Below are 18,084 nucleotides of genomic sequence, written 5' to 3'. Positions count from 1 at the left end.
TCCTGGCAATTTTCCCTTTACAGATCGAAAAATACATGATTTTTATTCCTTTTGTATGGCAGTGTGTACATATATCGCCTTTGATTTATCCAAATTCCTCTTTTTTAATAGATACTCATAAAATGCAAGGTGCAAAACCACTCCATAAAATCACAGGACGCTTTGGGGTTGGAGGGGACCTTAAAGAGCATCTTGCTCCAAACTTTTTCCACGGGCAGGGACATTTTCCACTCTCCCAGCTTGCTCCAAGCCCAGATTTGGAGCATTTGAGGGATTCCACCTTCCAGAGGAGGCATTTAGAGGGGGGCTGGAAATTTCTAATTTAATTATTCCCTCATTTTGCAGCTTCCTTAGGGAGACTCCAGACTTTGGAAGGGGCTCTGTGGTGTCCTGGGCTGTGTGAGAGGAGGAATAAATCCCTGGAGTGAACAGCCAATATTGAAAATAAAAACTTCCTCTCTTGCCTTCTCTCCATGTGGCCTTAATTAGGGGGGCTCATTAACGAAGCCACGGGCGTTTCCCGTTTGTTGGGCTGGTGTGGGAAATCAAGGCACAGAAAACTCTCAGAACCTGGTCCGTGCCAGGCCCAGACACAGCAGAGTGTTGGGTTTGGTTTGGTTTTGGGGTGGGGTTTTTTGGGCTTTTTTGTTGGGTTTTTTTGGGCGGGTTTTTTTTGGTGTTTCTTTTTTTGTTGTTGTTGTTTTTGGGGTTTGTTTGTTTTGTTTTGTTCTTTTTGTTTTGGGTTTTGTTTTGGTTTTTTGTTGTTGTTGTTGTTGGTTTTTTTTTTTTTTTTTTTTTTTTTTTTTTTTTTTGTCCAAGGAGGAGATTTCAAACATTTCAGATTCCCTGCCGTTCAGCTGTTCCTTTTGGAGAGGAGGTAAATCCCCCCTCAGCAGGCAGCCCTGCCCTCCAGGAGTTATTCCGGAGCCAGACCCCAAACCCAGACTCTCCAAAAGAGTTCCCTGACTCGGGAGAAATCAATTCCAGCTCATTGCCTCGGGCTCCCAGAGCACCTCCCTGGCACCGCTGCTGCTCCGCCCTCCCAGATGAGGTGCAGATGTTGCAGCCATCCACAACATCTGGATTGGGAGGGCTGAAAGTGGCCCTTTAACCAGGCAGCCCTGCAAGGGCAGCATCAGCACAATTCGGGGCTGAAAAGCCTCATTTCAGGAAATCCTGGGAGGGATTGAGAACTGTCCCAGAGCGTGGGGAGGGTTTGGTACCTCCCTGTGCTGCCAAACCACCGGGGTGTAAACCCTGCAACCACCTCCAAAAAATAACCAAAGAGGACACTCTTTGGCGGGTCAGAGAGGGGAATTATCCATGAAAACAGTAATTTGGTTATTCCCAGGGAGCTGGCAGCACAGAGGAGGGGTGAGGGAGGTGATGTCCCTCAGCTCCTCGTGGCCCTGGGGCAGGTGGAGATGCTGTCAGGGCAGGGAGGATCAGGAACAGACCATGAGCTGGTTTCCTGCCTGCTGAGAGCCAGGGGATGGTTTGGGGTGAGAGGGACCTTAAATTGTATCTCAGTCCATCTCCTGCCAGGGCAGGGACACCTTCCACTGTCCCAGTTGGCTCCAAGCCCATCCAGCCTGGCCTTGGGCACTGCCAGGGATCCAGGGGCACCACAGCTGCTCTGGGCACCCTGTGCCAGGGCCTCCCACCCTCACAGGGAAGGATTTCTTCCCAATATCCTGTCTAAATCTACCTTCTGGCAGTGGGAGGCCATTCCCAGTATCCTGGCACTCCAGGCCCTTTGGAAATTCTCTCTCTCCATCTTTCCTGCAGCTCCCCCAGGTAGTGCCAAGCCACAATTGTGTCACCCCAAAGCTTCTCCTGTCCAGGCTGGACAATCCCAGCTCTCCAGCAGAGCTGCTCCATCCTCTGCTCACCCTGGAGCCTCCTCTGGGCTCTCTCCAGCAGCTCCAGGTCCTCCTTTGAGAGTTCCTTTCCTCCCCAAATCCCACAGGGGACACCCCAAAGCTGATCCTGAGCCAGAGCAGAGCTGCAGATGATGCCCAACATCAGAACTCAGCTTTAGGACTAATCCTGGCTTTAGCAGCCCTCTCCCTCCCCACAGCATTCCAGCCCAGTGGGTGGAAGAGCAGCAGGATCTGATCCTCATTCTGCTCAGTCCCACTCCGGAGAAAGCAATAAAACTCCCCCTGAGGAGAGCAGGGAGCTCTGAGGCACGGCCTGCACGAAGCTGAGAGCAATAATTAGCAGGATTTATTTCATTTGAAATGCCCACTGCTCCCAGTCAGGCTGCGCAGGCAATTAACAGCCCGGAACAGACACGAGATGCTGCTCAGAATTCATGGACAGTATTAATAAGATGATTTATGAGAGAGCCACGTGTGATTTTCAGGGAAAACCTGAAGGTGCTCATTGCTGTCTGCCTGTCTTCTTCTCCTGTCTTCTTCTCCCCTCTTCTTTCCCACCCCATCACTGCAGGAAAAAAAAAAAACACCTTTTCCAACAAACCAGAAACACTAGAAAAACCTCACCTTTTTCTTTTGAAGGTGTCACTTTGAACAATTATTTTTAATAATTGGGGTTTTTTTTAATCTCCAGTGCAGTGCAGAGGAAGAACCGAACCAGCTCCCGAATTTCAGTCAAACTCCCCCCAAATGCAAACACAAGAGGACAAACTGCCCCTGATAAGATAAATCTGCATTTGGGGCTGATTCTGCCACCCTTAAACCTCTGCCAGTGGGGGAAACCTGTGGGAAGAGAGATCATTTGAGCTGGAGCACCATGGGGGAGCTCCCAAAAACATCCTGGAAATATCTTCAACCCCAAAAAATGCTGCTTGACACGGAGCACGGCTGGGTTTGGGCAAGGAATTACTCGGGAATTGGCTGCAGAAATCCCCTCTTGCACATCTGGCACAGCTGGAAGGATGTCCTGCATCCCTGGGTTTTAACGACCTGGATTTTGTGTTCCTTGTGCCAGGACCTGGTTCTCGAGTGGGGACAGCCTGGCCTGGGGGCTTCACTCTCTGCTGGGACACGGGGGACAGGAATGACATAAATCCCGTGGGTTGGAATAAACTCCACTCAGGGTTCAGGCTCTCGGAGCTTTGTCTGTCTCACGATTCCAGCGGGGCTCAAATGGATCTCGGTGGCTCTGCCTGAGCTCAGACCCCCCAGGAGCAGCCACTGTCACCTCCCAGAGCGACAGGGAGGACACAGAGCTGTGTCTGAGAGCGTTCTGGGGGACTGCCAAGCCCTGAATTAACCGAGCTGCTGGCTAATTAATATCACAGAGCGCTGCTGTTGTTGTTGGGACATCTGAAGTGGAATTATTTGTCATGTCACCGATCCCTGGCTTCAAATCCCAGGTGATGCAGAGTCCTGTGTGTCCCTTCCCAAACATCACACAGAGCATTTGATTTAGAGCATTAATGCCAATTAAAAAAATGTTTTTAGGAGCGTTTACTGCTCAGGTGATTCTTTCAATCAACATCCAGGAGCTGGAAATACTCTGCCAGCGTTTTTTATTAACAGCAAGGACAGGGAAAGATGACAATCAGCCCAAGGGACAGGGAAAGATGACAACCAGCCCGATGTTTTAGGGAATTACCTGTCAGGGAATTTGTAAGACATCGCTAAGATCAGAAGGAAGAGGGAGCCTTGTGCTGAGTTTTGCTGGAATTATCCTTCAGGATGGAGCGTACAAAGTCCCCCCGCGCTGTTCCTGAGCCCCCGGCGGCGCGGCGGGAGGTGGATTTGGGATAAAACCCGCTCGGGGCGGGTCTGGCCGGTCCCTGCGGGCTGCAGCGCCGGGGGGGTCCCCTAGATGTCCCCACTCCCCTAGATGTCCCCATTCCCCCAGATGTCCCCATCCCCTAGATGTCCCCACTCTCCCAGATGTCCCCATCCCCTAGATGTCCCCACTCCCCTAGATGTCCCCATTCCCCTAGATGACCCCACTCTCCCAGATGTCCCCATTCCCCTAGATGTCCCAATCCTCCAGATGATGTCCCCTTTCCCATAGATGATGTCCCCCACTCCCCCAGATGTCCCCATTCCCCCAGATGATGTCCCATCCTCATAGATGTCCCCATTCCCCTAGATGTCCCCATCCCCCTAGGTGTCTCCATTCCCCCAGATGTCCCCGTTGCTATAGATGATGTCCCCATTCCCCCAGATGTCCCCATTCCATACGGAACCTTGGGCCCGTTCTCCAGCGGGTGAATTCCCAAGTTCCCACCGGCTCCCGCCCGGGTCACACCTTCTCCAACAGCCCCTGGTGGCGCTGCGGGTCCCCGCGATCCCCGCCCCGGGGAGTCTGAGCTCAGCCCTGTCCGTCCGTTCTCTGCTTCGGGACTGGCACCAGGAAGCCGGGCCGAGCCGGGCGGTGCCGGGCCGGAGCCGGGCCGAGCCGTGCCAAGACGACGGGCACAGTGTACCCGGGCGGAGCCGTGCCGGTCAGGGCGGACCTTGACCCTGCCGGGCCGTACCCACAGCGAACTGTGACGGGGCAGAGCCGTGCCCGGACTGAACCGTGCCCGGGACGAGCCGTGACAGTCTGGGCGGGCCGTGCCCTGTCTGGGCTGTGCCATCCCCGAGCCGAGTCGAGCCGAGCGGGGCGGTGCCGGGCCCGGACCATTCCCTGTCTGTGCCATACCCATACCCATGCCGAGCCGAGCCGAGCCGAGCCGTGCGGGGCGGTGCCATACCCGGACCGTGCCCTGTCTGTACCCATACCCATGCCGAGCCGTGCCGTGCGGGGCGGTGCCGGGCCCGGACCGTGCCCTGTCTGTGCCATACCCGAGCCGAGCCGTGCCGTGCGGGGCGGTGCCATACCCGGACCGTGCCCTGTCTGTGCTGTACCATACCCGGACCGTGCCCTGTCTGTGCCATACCCGAGCCGAGCCGAGCCGTGCGGGGCGGTGCCATACCCGGACCGTGCCCTGTCTGTGCCGTACCCGAGCCGAGCCGTGCGGGGCGGTGCCGGCCGGCGGGCGGAGGATGCTGGCGGCCAATGCCTGTGCCGGGGACAGCCCAGCCCGGCCCAGCAGGTGGAGCGGCTCCGGCTCCATGTGCTCGGCTGGAGGCGGCTCCGGGGCCGGTCCCGCCTCGCCGCTCCCCGGGCTGCCAGCGGCTCCGCGCTCCCGGGGCCTCGCTCCGGGATGGCTTTCGCCAATTTCCGCCGCATCCTGCGCCTCTCCGCCTTCGAGAAGCGCCGCTCGAAGGAATACGAGCACGTCCGGAGAGACCTGGACCCCGGCGAGGTGTGGGAGGTGGTGGGCGAGCTGGGAGATGGAGCCTTCGGCAAAGTGTACAAGGTGAGTGCTCGGGGGTCCCGCGGGCCGGGCTCGGAGCCGCTCCGCATCCCGTTATCCCGTTATCCCGTTAGCCGGGCTGGGCTCGGGAGGGGAAAGGAGGGAGAAAAGCCTCCTCTTTTTTTTTTTTTTTTTTTTTTTTTTCTTTTTTTTTTTTTTTTCCCCTCCTTTTACTTTCTTTTTCTCTCTTCTTCTTTTTTTTTTTTTTTTCTTTTTTTCTTTCTTTTTTCTTTCTTTTTTTTTTTTCTTTTTCTTTCTTTTTTTCTTTTTTTCCCTGTCGCCCTGCACCGCCCTGTTTTCAGAGCGATGCTTTTTGTGCGGAGACCCCGGCTCTCCCTGCCAAAACCCGCCGCTGAAATGAATGGAGGCTGGCTTTTTCTTGGAAATCGCCACTTCCAGGGCTGCCTCCAAGTTTGGGTTTTTTTTTTTTTTCACTGACACGGGATTTTTATCCCCGCGGATGTTGGATGTCGCCGGCTGGAAACTCGGAGGGGCCGAGAGGAGCCGGGTCCAGCGCTGTGAATGTTTAACCTCTGGTTTAGGGACGGGGGTTTTAAGGACCAGAGAGTCCCCGGACTTTGCTCTCCTGTCGCCGGTGCCGTGCAGGGGTCGCGTTGGGGATCCCGGGTGACACCTGTGTGACAGGCGCCGTCTGGAATGGGGGAAGGAATTGCCTCTTGGGCAGATGGGGTTCGATGACCTCCTTAGATCGCTCGGGAAGGTATTGCCTGTGGAAAAAAAAAAAAAAAAATCAGATATAAATAGGCCAGGTAGGGAGGCAGGTGACTGCAGGTCGGGACAGGGGGATTTGGTGTTTATTTCTCATCTCTAACACATCATTTGACAGCAGCTCTAAAAAACAGAGTGATAAATACCCACTGAGTGAAACTTTTTAGTGAAGGATCCTATTTTCTAATAAAACACAGTTCCTAAAAATCGCATTTAAATCCCTTCTCCATTTATCCCTCTGAAAGCAGCATCAGTGTAGAAATTCTGTTGCCGTTCTGCTCTGTGAGGTGCACTGGGAACACATTGGTGGGTAGCAGCACTCACTCCTGGGTCATTCCTTGCTTTTATTTGCTCAAGTTTCTCAAGCGGTGACAGGAACCAGGTAAACACTGTAAAACAACTTCATTGGCCCCTGAGAGAAAGGGAAATTTAAATAATTATTTGAATGCTTTCTATTTTAAACATGTATTATGTACCCAAAGTAGGCGACTTAGAGAATGAAGCTGCTTTAGAGGTGGCTGGTTTGGTTTTTAGCCTGTTGTCGTATCTGAATGCCTCAATTATTAACCCCAGGCTCACAGCAAGAAAAAAGCATTGTCAGGGTATCTTTATTACTGTGAGTAAAGACAATAACATCTCGTCTGCAGCTCTTTTCATCCCCGTTCTCAGCTTATTTCATCTCCACTTTGACCCAAGTGAGACTGAAAAATCCCAGTGGATTTACAACCAGGGGTTCATTCCTCCTGGAACTCGAACATTCAGGCAGAGTTTTTTGCTTTTGTGGAGTTTTAACCCTGTTAGGCAGGGTGAGGTTCAGCATCGTGCCAGAAATCAAAGGGTTATTTTATTGTATTTAGCAACTTTTCACTTCTCCACTGCTTTGATCTCTTCTCCGCCTTATTCTCCACTCCATCTGGCAAATGGTCACGGTTGGATTTTGAATTCTCACCCAAGAGTTGGTTTGTTCACTTAAAAATCCCAAATTATTTGGGGCTCCTGTGCTATAAATCCTTAGTTTAGGTAACAACCCGAGACACCTAAGGGGTTTTTTTGTTGTTTTCCTTTGGTTTTTTTTACATCTGGCGTGGGGATGAGTGTAAGGTGGGATGTGAAGGAAGGGGTTTTGCCCTCTCTTGTTGCTCAGCTACCAAAAAAATTGCACAATAACCCACCAAAAAATGAGTAATAACCCACCAAAAAAATGAATAATAACCCGCCAAAAAAGGAAGATTAACCCACCAAAAAAGGAAGAATAACCCACCAAAAAAGGAAGAATAACCCACCAAAAAATTGAAGAATAACCCAGAATAACTCAGCTGTGCCCCAGGAAAACAGATACCCCCCAAAAAAAACCCCCAGTGAACAATTTACACCATTCTCTTGCCCTTAAAGTCAGTTTGACCTTCTCACTGAAGGCATTTCTTGGAGCAAAGCTGAGTGTGTTCAGGGCCCGGAGGTTTTCAGGATGTTGCAGTGAAGTTCCTGCCCGTTTTCCGTCCCTTTGCCACGCCCGGAAAGCGCCGGGAGGTGACGGAATCCTGCGCCTGCATCCTGCCCCGTGTGCCATCTGCTGTGGCCCTGAGCAGGGCTTGGGACTCTGGGCACTCACACCTGGGAGAAACCCAGGAGTGGAGAGACGGAGAAATGAGTTGAGGGTTTAGAAGGATTTGGGGATTTTTTTTTTAAATGGGGATTTTTATGAGGGTTTTTGGTGAGGCCGGGTGTGAGCGGGAGGAAGGAAGGTTTGGGGTGTTTGGGGTGTTCCTGCCCTGTGGAATTCTGTCTGGAGCTGGGTCCTGGGCTGGGCAAAGCTGAGCTGGGCTTCACCCAGCTGTTTGCAAAAGGAGGACAGGCTTCATTTCAACTGATATGAATTAAAAAGAATGAAATGTATAGCAAAGCCTGGATGGCACACAGCAGACCTAAAATAAAAAAAAAATCTGCAGAAACGACTGGGATTTCCCTGTTTCTATAGAAAGTCTTAAAAGAGGATCTTGCCTGCGTGAGGAACCAGTTGAACAGAGGGTAATGAAGCTGAAAAGCAGGAGGGGGTGGGGAGGAAATGTTTCTTTCTAGTTTTTATTCTGTGAGTGCCGTGGGCTTGGCCAGGTCCCGTGAGGACGTGGTGACCAACAGCCAGAGGTGACCAGCCTTTGTCACCGCCTCATCCAAAGCTCATTGAATGGATGATCCGAAATCCAGCACTCGGGAGCGGTGGGCAGTGGGTGCCAGGCTGGAAAAATCCCTGGAAAAATTCCTCACTCACACCCTTCCTGAGGTGCCCCAGAAGAAAAGCAGGGTTTATTTGGTGGGGAAAAAAAAAAACCCCACCTGAGATACCACTCCTAAACCCTAAGGTATCGCTCCTGAACCCTACGATAAAACTCGTAAATAATTTTAACATTAAAATTATGATTATTAAATTAATAATTTATTAAATTACTGTTAATTATAAAGTAATATTCGTTTAATAATAATAATTAATTGTTAATTAATATGATATGATTTGTAGTATTGATATTAATAAGATAATAATGATTACAAACCTTCCACCACATCTCATCGTTCTTTAAATGTTTTGAATGTTAAATCCAGTTCTCTTGGAGAAAATGTTGTTTTTCTCGTCCATGGGATGCTGCTGCTGGTGTAAATGTGGGGTTCTCATGAGTCTAGGACAAGTCCCCCCGTGGTGTCCCCAAGGGCTCTGCTGTGCCGTCATAAACCCGGATAATAATTATTATTATTATTATTACTAACATTTATTATTATATCAAATTATTGCTGTTAGATTATTATTTAACATAATAACAATAATACTCTATTGTTACTTAATAATGCTGGTTATTATTAAATTAAATTATACTAATGGCATCATTTAATAATAATAATAATAATAATAATAATAGTGTTATAGTGATTATAATTCCTAATAAAATAATTCAGACCCGTCTCTGCCTGAACCCGGAGAGGAAACAGATTCAGGCAGAAGACCAAAGGCACATTTTGCTGCCATGGGGAAGGGAAAGAGCAGCTCCTTTCCCTGTGCCCCAGCCCCGGGGGATTGTTGTGCCTGTCCCTCGCCTCCTGCGCGGCTCTATCTGCCCTGCCCAGCGCCTGCTGATGGGGACACTGCCCTCTGATACCGGAGGGTGGGGACGGGCTGGGAAAAGGCGCTTTAATTCACTTTATCCCTTTCCCATCGCCTTGGCACGGCTCCGTCCCGCCGAGCCCCGGACGAGTCCTCGGAGCTCTTCTTGTCCTTTCTGCTTTAAAAATGAGAATTTGGGTTATCGGAGGTGCTGTGGGCTACAAAGACGGCTGTGGAGCTGGGGGAATAACAATAATAATAATAATAATAATAATAATAATAATAATAATAATAATGATGATGATGATAATAATAATAGTAATAATAAAAGGCTGGTTGTCGGGTGTCGTGGAGCTGCCCCAGGGCTGGGTTTTGGTCCCCAGGTGTCCCTGGCCCCGGCACAGCTCCGTGCTCATCACCCCAAAGCTGCAGCCCCTGGCTCAGCTCTGGATCCCTGAGGAGGGAGCAGGTTTGAATGGGATTGGGGAGGGAATTGTCCCCTGGGAGGGTGGGGATGTCCCTGGATCCCTGGCAGTGCCCAAGGCCAGCTTGGATGGGATTTGGAGCCACCTGGGACAGTGGAAGGTGTCCCTGCCCATGGTGACAAAATGAGCTTTAAGGCCACTTCCAGCCCAGATCGTTCTGCAATTCCATAATTTAACCTGAAATTCCCAGAAAGGGCATCACAGAGGGATGTTCATCCGCCTGGGTTAACTTTGGAAAAGAAAAGGGAAGGAAGAACAAAAGCAGGGGAAGTTTGAGCTGACTGGCCAGCAGAAATATAGGATCAAACAACCAAACAGCTGAAGGGCGTCATTAAAATCCCTCCGCTTGGGAAAGAAGAATTGGAAGGTTTAACAGCGTTAAACCTGGCTGAACTTTAAACTTGATTTTCCCTTTCAGCTGCTGAAACGTGAGCTGCTCCGTCCCTGCCGCAGCCCTGTGCTCTGCTGTCACAGGGGACAGGGACAGCTCTCCGTGGCCTAAATATTTTGACAATGACTTCAGTGGCACAGCGCAGGTCTTGGCAGTGCTGCTGGCACCGGGAGCTGTGGGCAGCTGCCCCAGACCAGCCTCTCGCCCACCAGCACGTGGCAATTGCTGCTGCTCGGGAAAAAAATAACAAACACACCTCCATCCACATCTCATGATTCTTTAGATGTTTTGTCTCCTGAGAACCCACTTCTCTTGGAGAAAAGGGTTTTTTTTTCTTGTCAGTGAGGGGCTGCTGCTGCCTGGGAATGTGGGGTTCTCGTGAGGCCCAGGGCAAGTCCCCTGTGGGTGTCCCCAAGGGCTGGAGGGGGTGGCTGTGCTGTCATAGACCCGGATAATAATAATAAATATTATTATTTAATAATATATATTATTTATACAATATATTATATAATATATTATATAATATATAAGATATAATTATAGTATAAATATTACTATGTAATAAATAGAATAATATTTATTAATATTTATTATCATTAAATCCAAATGTTACATTTACATTATTATTATTTAATAATAATAATAATAATAATAATAATTCAGGCTTGCTTCGGCCTGAACCCAGAGAGAAAAGGGATTCAGGCAGAAGAAGAGCACGGGCACACGGTGCTCCCATGGGAAGGGAGGGAGCAGAGTGTGGCTGTGCCACCCCCAGGGGCTGGAAGGGGCAGCGTGTCCCTGGCACAGAGCAGAGCCTGGCTCTGTTCCTGCTGGAGCTGCGTTCTGTGACTTCCCCTTCTCCTGGCTGAGGAACATCACCTCGGTGCCACCTCCCTGACTGCTCTCCCCGGGCGGCAGCGTGTGGAAACCTTCCTGATCCCCACATTTCTCACCCCCCTGTCCTATTACCCAGCCAGAATCTGGGTGCTCTTTGGGGAGGTGAGAGGCAGAAAAAGGCTCTCGGTGCTGGTTCTCCCCAGCCCTGCCCCATTTTTTCCTTCTGCACTGAGAAGTGCCGGCAGTGCTGGGCCACCCTGGACACGGGGAAGAGCTGAGTGCTTTATTCCCCCAGCAGGACCTTGCTGAGCTGATGTTTTCCAGCCCAGGGAGAGAGAGCTGCCAGCCCAAACCCAGCCCTTGGCTCTTGGGCACTGCAGCCACTCAGCCCCTGCAGCTCCCACAGCCCTCCCTGGACCAGATTTGTTGCAGGAAGTTGCTAGGAAACTCAGAACTGGCTGGAGAGCTTTTTTTCCCCCCCCCCCCCCCCCCCCCTCTTCTAATTTTTTAAATTGTTTTCAGTGTCGTGGCGCTGTCTGAGTGGAGAGCAGCCCAGGAATGCTCACTGGGAGCACCCAGCTCTTCCAGGCACAGGAAGGATGCCTTGAAGGATGGTTTTGGTGCTTTCAGTTTGGAGGCTGAAGATGCTGGAACCTTCCCCCTGTGCTCAAACCTTGCCCTGTTTGTTTGCACGTGTGTCCTTGAGGCCAGGAGCTGTTCCTGGCTCCTGTGGGTGGCTGTGACACGGCACAACAGCCCCAAACCCTGTGGCTGTGCCTCTGCAGCCCTTGGGGTGCAAGGTGTGGAACATCACGAGCAGTTCTGCTGCTCTGGGGCCTTCTCGCCTTTGCTGGGCCACTGCAGGGCACAGAGAGGTGTTTGTGCCGTGCTTTGGTCACACTTTTGTCTGACAAGAAGAAGGTGGCTGTAGCTGAGCTCTCTGCTGGAGCTGCTCTCCCTGCCCTCAGCTTGTAAAACCAAAGGAAGGCATTTCTGCTTTTTAATGCTTGGGGGTTTGTTATTTTTTTTTTTTTAACGGTTTTGAGGGTGTTTCACAAGCCACTTCCCCTTCCCTGCTGCTGAAATGTCACCACAGCTGCCAGAGCAGTGCTGGGGCTGTGCTGCTGTCCCCTGCCCACGTGCCACCAGCTGCAGGGCCTGAACCCCAAATGGGATTCCTTTATGGTGACAGATGAAGTGGTTTGGGGTGTTCCGAAGTCGTGGGATGGTTTGGGATGGGAGGGACCTTAAAAGTCACCTCATTCCATGGCAGGGACACCTCCCACTGTCCCAGGCTGCTCCAGCCTGGCCTTGGGCACTGCCAGGGATCCAGGGGCAGCCTCAGCTGCTCTGGGCACCCTGTGCCAGCCCTGCCCACCCTCACAGGGAGGAATTCCTGCCCAAAATCCCATTCCCTGGGTCCTGTCACTCCCATTCCTGAAGAACAATCCCTCTCCTTTTATTCTTTTTTTTTTTTTTTCCCTTTTTTTGGAGCCCTTCAGGCACTGGAAGGCCACAATGAGCTCACCCCCCAAAGCTTCTCCTCTCCAGGTTGAACAGCCCCAAATTTCTCAGCCTGTCCCCTACAGGGGAGGCGTCTCCATTCCATAATAATTGATTATTCCACAGCACCGGCGGCACTGACTCCATCCTGGCTGCGCTGTGTTTGCTTATCCGTGCACAGAGCTCAGGCCAAGTTCATCAGGAGGCAATTAATCATTAAGTAATCCCCGGGGAACACGTGAGGGAGCAGTGGGGTGTGCCCAGCTATCAGCCCCCAAATGCAGCATCCCTGGCAGCTCCAGGCTTTTGCTGGGGCTTTCATTTGGTGATAGCTGAGGCATCAGCTCTGCTGGCGCTGGGACAAGGCTGGCAACGAGGGGAGGGGGAGCTCACACCAAAACCAGGGTGGGTATTGGCTGGGTGATGGCTGGGGGAGATGGTGGGTGCAGAGGAGCTGAGATGGAGCTCTCAGTTCTCCTCTCTGTGCCTTTCAGTGAGAGTTCAGGCAGGACTTTCCTCTGCCTCACCTAGAAACTGGCCGTCCTGAACCGTGCAGCCTTCCTGTACCGTGTCCTTTCAGGGCTTAAAATAGTTCCTGTGTTTGTCACAGCTCAGGGTTTCACAATAACCGTGGGGTGAGTCACGGGCAAAAGGCCAGGCAGCCACTTCTGTCACCTGGGCAGGCACCTCTCAGCCCTCACATCCATAAACCCAGCCGTGGGTTTTCCTCTCTGCCTTCTAGGAGCAGTGCTGTCCCATCCCCAATTTCCTGCCGTGCCCAGGGAGTTTGGTCCCAGCAGGTCCAGCACCCACCGTGCCCTGAGCTCCTTGCCTTGGTTTCCTGCTTGGCCCCTGGCCTGCGGCTCTGCAGTGGTTTACTGAGTAACTTTTATGTGACATTTGTGGAATGCACATTCCAGCCCTGCTCCTGCGCCGACCTGTCACCGTGGACTTGCTCAAGGATTGGTGGCCAAAAATGAAGGGCTTTTTGGGGGTTTAAATGATTGTTATGAACCCCCCTGGAGTTTAGCAGCACCTCCTGGGCAGCTGTCTGCTCAAATTTTAATTTTTTTTTTTTTTTTTTTTTTTTTTTTTTTTTTTTTTTTTGGTGCTAATTAGCACCCCCAAGGACAAATTATCCGTGGGATTGAAATGTAGAGGAATCCAACAGTTTCTTGGGATGTTACAGTCTGGGATGTGGCTGGAGCTCTGGGGGACGAGCAGATGGAGAGAAAGGGGCAGAAGAAGCTCCTTGGAATTTCAGAGCTTTGGTGATGTGACTTGCTGGGCTCAGTTCAGGATTGCCCATGGAAGCACTGGGCACCTCTGGCTTGTGTGGCAGGCTCAGGACAGCTGGAATTTGGGCTCAGAGGTGCCAAGGACACCTCAGGAGGGGATGAACTGCCCAGCCTGTCCCAGGGCTGGTCCTCCCAAAGCTGCTGGGGTAACCAGAGTCTTCTTTGCACTACAGGGGAGATAATGTCCCCAAACCTCAGCTCACCCCAGGATCTCAGGTCTCCTTCCTCCCTCAGCTTCTTCTGGCATCACTTTGGGGACTTAGGGTCACTTTGGGAGGTGGCCTGGCCTGCAGCAGTGACATTATCCCAGTGACATCATCACAGGGTCATGCCCACACCATCCCTGAGGCCACATGAACTTGCTGCCCCCAAAGTGTCGCTGCATCAGGAGCTGGTGATGTCCTGAGCTGACATTTCCTTGGAGGTGCTGCTCCCATTTCCTTCGGGGTGCCCAAATTGTCACCTCCCTGTGCCAGCCGGGGGGACATGGGACATGGGCAGTGCTCCCTTTGGAGCCCACGGGGTCCCTGGGGAGCTCAGGGACAAGGAAAGGAGAGGGGCTGGATGGATGAACACTCGTTCAGCATGGGCAGAAGTGCAGAGGTGACTGTCCTGAGCCCCAGCAGGGGCAGGGTGGGCTCCCTGGGGCAGGGGCTGGTCCCTGGGCTGGTCCCTCGTGGGATGTGGGGACAAAGTGAACAAAGCCAGCCCCACCACAGTCTGCAGCCTGCTTTGCTAACCTTGACCCCCAGCCCAGCCCCGTGCTCTGCTCCTGGAGGATTATCCAGGGGAATTATGCAGGGGAATTATCCAGGAGAGTTATTCCAGGTGTCTGCTGGGCACAGGGGCTGAGCTGGCAGGACCCTGCTGCTGGCAAAGGAACCTGCAGGGGAAACCTCACCTCTTCTCCCAATATTGACTTCCCCTCCTCGGTGTCTGCCCGCGCCCTGAGTGCAGAGCAAACGCCGTGGGGCACCTCTGGCTCCTGTTTGGGAGGGCTGATGGTGTCCCTTAGCTCCTTCCCCTGCCCTGCTCTCTGTGTGGGAGCAGCTGGTGCTGACTTGGGGAGAACCCAACCAACCTGAGCTAAAGAAACCCCCTAATGGGGAAATGGAAATGGATTTGTCCCCGGTGGTAAAGGACAATCTCTGTCCCTGCCAGCTCCTGGAACGCAGCAAGACATCAAAACGCAGCAGAGATCCCTCCTTTCCCTCCCTCTGCTCTAGGATTGTCCCAATATTCCTCCCTTGGTAGGTGGTTGTGTGGTGTAAAGCTGCTCAGAGGGGCTGCGGGTGTTTACAGCGGAATTAATCCTCCTGGGAGCTCCCCCGAGGGTTTTCCAAACACGGAGATGGAAACTGCGGAGCGGGAAGAAAGGTCACCAGCAGAGCTTGGCCGGCTCCTCCAGGGATTCCATCGGCAGTGGGAATTGTTTCCCTGGGAGAGATGGAAGGGAAAATAAGGGAGGAGCTGGAATTGTGTCAGTGGGGAGCAGTGGGTGAGCTGGAGAGAGCTCTGTGCCGTGGTCTGCTGACTCAATGAACTCCTGGGAATGTCTGGATGCTCCTGAGTCAGCAGCTCCTGTCTCACCCCTGTCCCACGTGTGACACATCTCCTGGCGCGGCTGGACTGTGAATTTTTCCGAGTTACAAAATCACTGAGGCTGGAAAAGACTTTCAACATCATCGAGTCCAATCTGTGCCCCATCCCCACCCTGTCCCCAGCCCAGAGCCACCTCCAGCCCTTCCTGGGACACTCCAGGGATGGGGATCCAAACCTCCCCGGGCAGTTCCCATTCCTGAGCGCCCTTTCCATGGAGAAATTCCTGCTGCTGTCCCCCCTGAGCCTCCCCTGGCCCAGCCTGAGGCCGTTCCCTCTGCTCCTGTCCCTGTTCCCCACCTGGCTGCACTCAGATAGATCGTGGCAGGGTTATCTGCACACTCAGGATTTCTAGGAATTCACCTGTGATATCATCAGAAAGCTTCTGCACTTTGAGGTTTCTTTGCTTCCTTTTTTATTTTTTTTCCCCCATGCTGCAGACAGTAGGATACATCTCCTTTCCTAAAAATGTCCATCTCCCTGTGATGGGAAGTGGTTTGGGCTTTGGAGGCTGGAGGGAGGAAGGAGGATCCAGCCCCTCTGGGAAGCTGTGGGCAGCTTTAGGAAGCAGAAATGCCTCTGCAGGTTTCCCCCTGGTGTGTGTGAGCTGGCTGGGGCCAGCCCAGCTCAGCAGGAACAGGAGCAGCAGGAATTCTGGGCTCCTCACTTTCTCTGGACTCACCCAGGCTTTTTTCCCTTCCAGGCCAAGAACAAGGAGACAGGAGCTTTGGCAGCTGCCAAGGTCATCGAGACCAAGAGCGAGGATGAGCTGGAGGATTACATGGTGGAGATTGAGATCCTGGCCACCTGTGACCACCCGCACATCGTCAAGCTGCTGGGAGCCTTCTACTGGGATGGCAAACTCTGGGTAAGGACATGCTGGAGCAAAACCTCAGGGGCTGCTTGAACATCAGAAATGAATCATGAGCTGCTCATTTGGTGCTCAGGGGCTGGATTTTCCCTTTCCAAACTCTCTTCTAACTCAAGCTGCTTGTAAAACCCCAAGGGAAGGCCAAGGGCTCTTTCCAGGGAGGTTGGAGTTGTGTTTTTCCCACTGTTAAGGGTTTGTAAAGGTAGAAAGAGCATCACCATCAAGTTCCCCTCTCTTTTAAACTCCATTGGAGTTACTCTTCCAGCAGATTTTCTGGAATTGGGGCTGATTTGTGGCTCAGCACTTGTAATGCAGAGACTCTTGATAGCAAGAGCTCCATTTCCCGTGGCTCTGGAGGGTGAGGGACATAAAATGTAAAATGCAATCGAGTGGGTTGGTGCAAGGGCTGGATCAGCAGGTTCCTGCAACTCTCTCCCCTAGCCCAGCAGGTTTATATGGTGTTTTTTATTCCCCCTGCCTGCTGCTCTCTGGCAGCAGAGGAAGCTGAGCGTGAAAGGCACCTTCCTGAGCTCTGTGCAGGGCATGGAGAGGCTGAGGGATGAACCCTTGGCTGCTCAGATGACTCTGGGCCTGTGTGAGGATGGTGAAAATCAGGTGAACAGGAAGATTTCCCAACCCATCTCCTCGGGCAGCTCCTCCTTTAACTGCAGGAAGTCAGGAGAGGGGCGAAGAGTGCGTTCAGCAGCTCTGCTGCTTTTTGCTTCCTGTTTTGAGTGTTTCAGATGTCTTTGTGGCTTCCCTGGGCACGTTTAACAGAGCTAAAGGAGAGATCTCAGCTTTTGGTGTGAGCTGAGCTGTTGGGGCTGGAGGCTCCTCCTGTGGTGCCGAGGGCTGAGCTGGGATAACACAACCCTGGTTCCTCCCTGGGCTGAGCAGTGCAGGGGAGGGATGTTTCACTGGGATGATGCAGCAAACACCTTTTGCCATGTCAGCACGTCTCTTCTTGTTGAAAACCCCGTGGATAAAGGCCCTGAGCTCTCTGGGACAGCCAGCCTGCAGTGTTTCTGCTCTGCCTTCTCACCTCGAGCTGTTCACTCGGTGTTTTGGATGGGTTCTGAGCCCTGGGTGCCTTAAAGGACCAAGTAAATATGGACTCTGCTAAGGGAGGGAAGGACAAACATCCCTCCTAGGAGGGGACCCGGGATTTGGATGGATTGCAACTGCAGCAGGATTATTCTGGGCTGAAGGAAAAAGGCAAACACCCCCTGAGCCGGGCTGAGAGATGAGGCTGCTTTATCCTTCTCTGCCACCCTTGGTTTCACCTCCCTGCCCTGCCTGCCTCCTCCAGGAGGGCCTTCCTCCTTCTCTGAAATGCCACCCTCCTCCTCTTCCCTCTTTTCCACCTCCTCCCTGCCGTGGGAAGCTTTGCCTTCCTTCCTTCCTTCCCGGGGGAAAAGGGATTGCAGTTCCTGGGCTCTGCCTTTGTCAGGGAAGGCTTTGTGATGTCAAGAGCTGCCCAACTACTCAAAAAAATCCAACACTGCAAAAAGAGCCTCTTGTCTGAGTCTCTGCCACCAGGGCAGGGGCTGGGGTTCTGTCAGACCCATAAAGGCAGGGTCTGGGGTTCTGTGAGACCCACCAGGGCAGGGTCTAGGGTTCTGTCAAATCCACACTGCAGCCCCAGCCACTGTTCTGGCAGCAGGATCCTTCTCTTTATTTAATTATTGGAGTAGCATTTACATTTCATTGCTCAGGCTGGTGTTATTAATGCTCCAGTTTTGGAGGGGGGTCACTAACCCAGGCTGTTTTACTCCTGCAAGGCTTTCAGTCCCTACCAGGTTTTCCCCAGAGTCAAAACCTTCCTCTTCTTGGTGACCAGTGCTGCCGGGAAAAATCTGCACCCAAACATCAACACCAGCTTTTATTGTCCTGCCCACATCCCATCCTCATCTCTGTCTGGGCACTTGTTTGAACCAGCATTTTCCTGCATCATTTGCATGCTGAGTGCCTGGATTCTCAGAGTGGCTCTGCC

The 18,084-nt window shown here is 52.3% G+C and overlaps 1 protein-coding gene across 1 annotated transcript in view; it reads left to right on the top strand.

Annotated features, from left to right (window-relative positions):
* The first annotated feature begins 5,091 nt into the window (after window positions 1-5,091).
* The window catches only part of STK10 (serine/threonine kinase 10), a 43,193-nt gene continuing 30,200 nt past the window's right edge, over window positions 5,092-18,084 (top strand). The window contains exons 1-2 of the mRNA XM_066329393.1: window positions 5,092-5,293; window positions 15,924-16,088. Of these exons, the coding sequence (XP_066185490.1) occupies window positions 5,138-5,293; window positions 15,924-16,088 (321 nt within the window). The 5' untranslated portion in view covers window positions 5,092-5,137. The remainder of the gene's footprint in view (window positions 5,294-15,923; window positions 16,089-18,084) is intronic.

Source organism: Sylvia atricapilla, chromosome 14 (assembly GCF_009819655.1).
Source record: "Sylvia atricapilla isolate bSylAtr1 chromosome 14, bSylAtr1.pri, whole genome shotgun sequence".
NCBI lineage: Eukaryota > Metazoa > Chordata > Aves > Passeriformes > Sylviidae > Sylvia > Sylvia atricapilla.
Note: the sequence above shows the minus strand (reverse complement) of the source record. Positions and strands in the feature narration are given on the sequence as shown.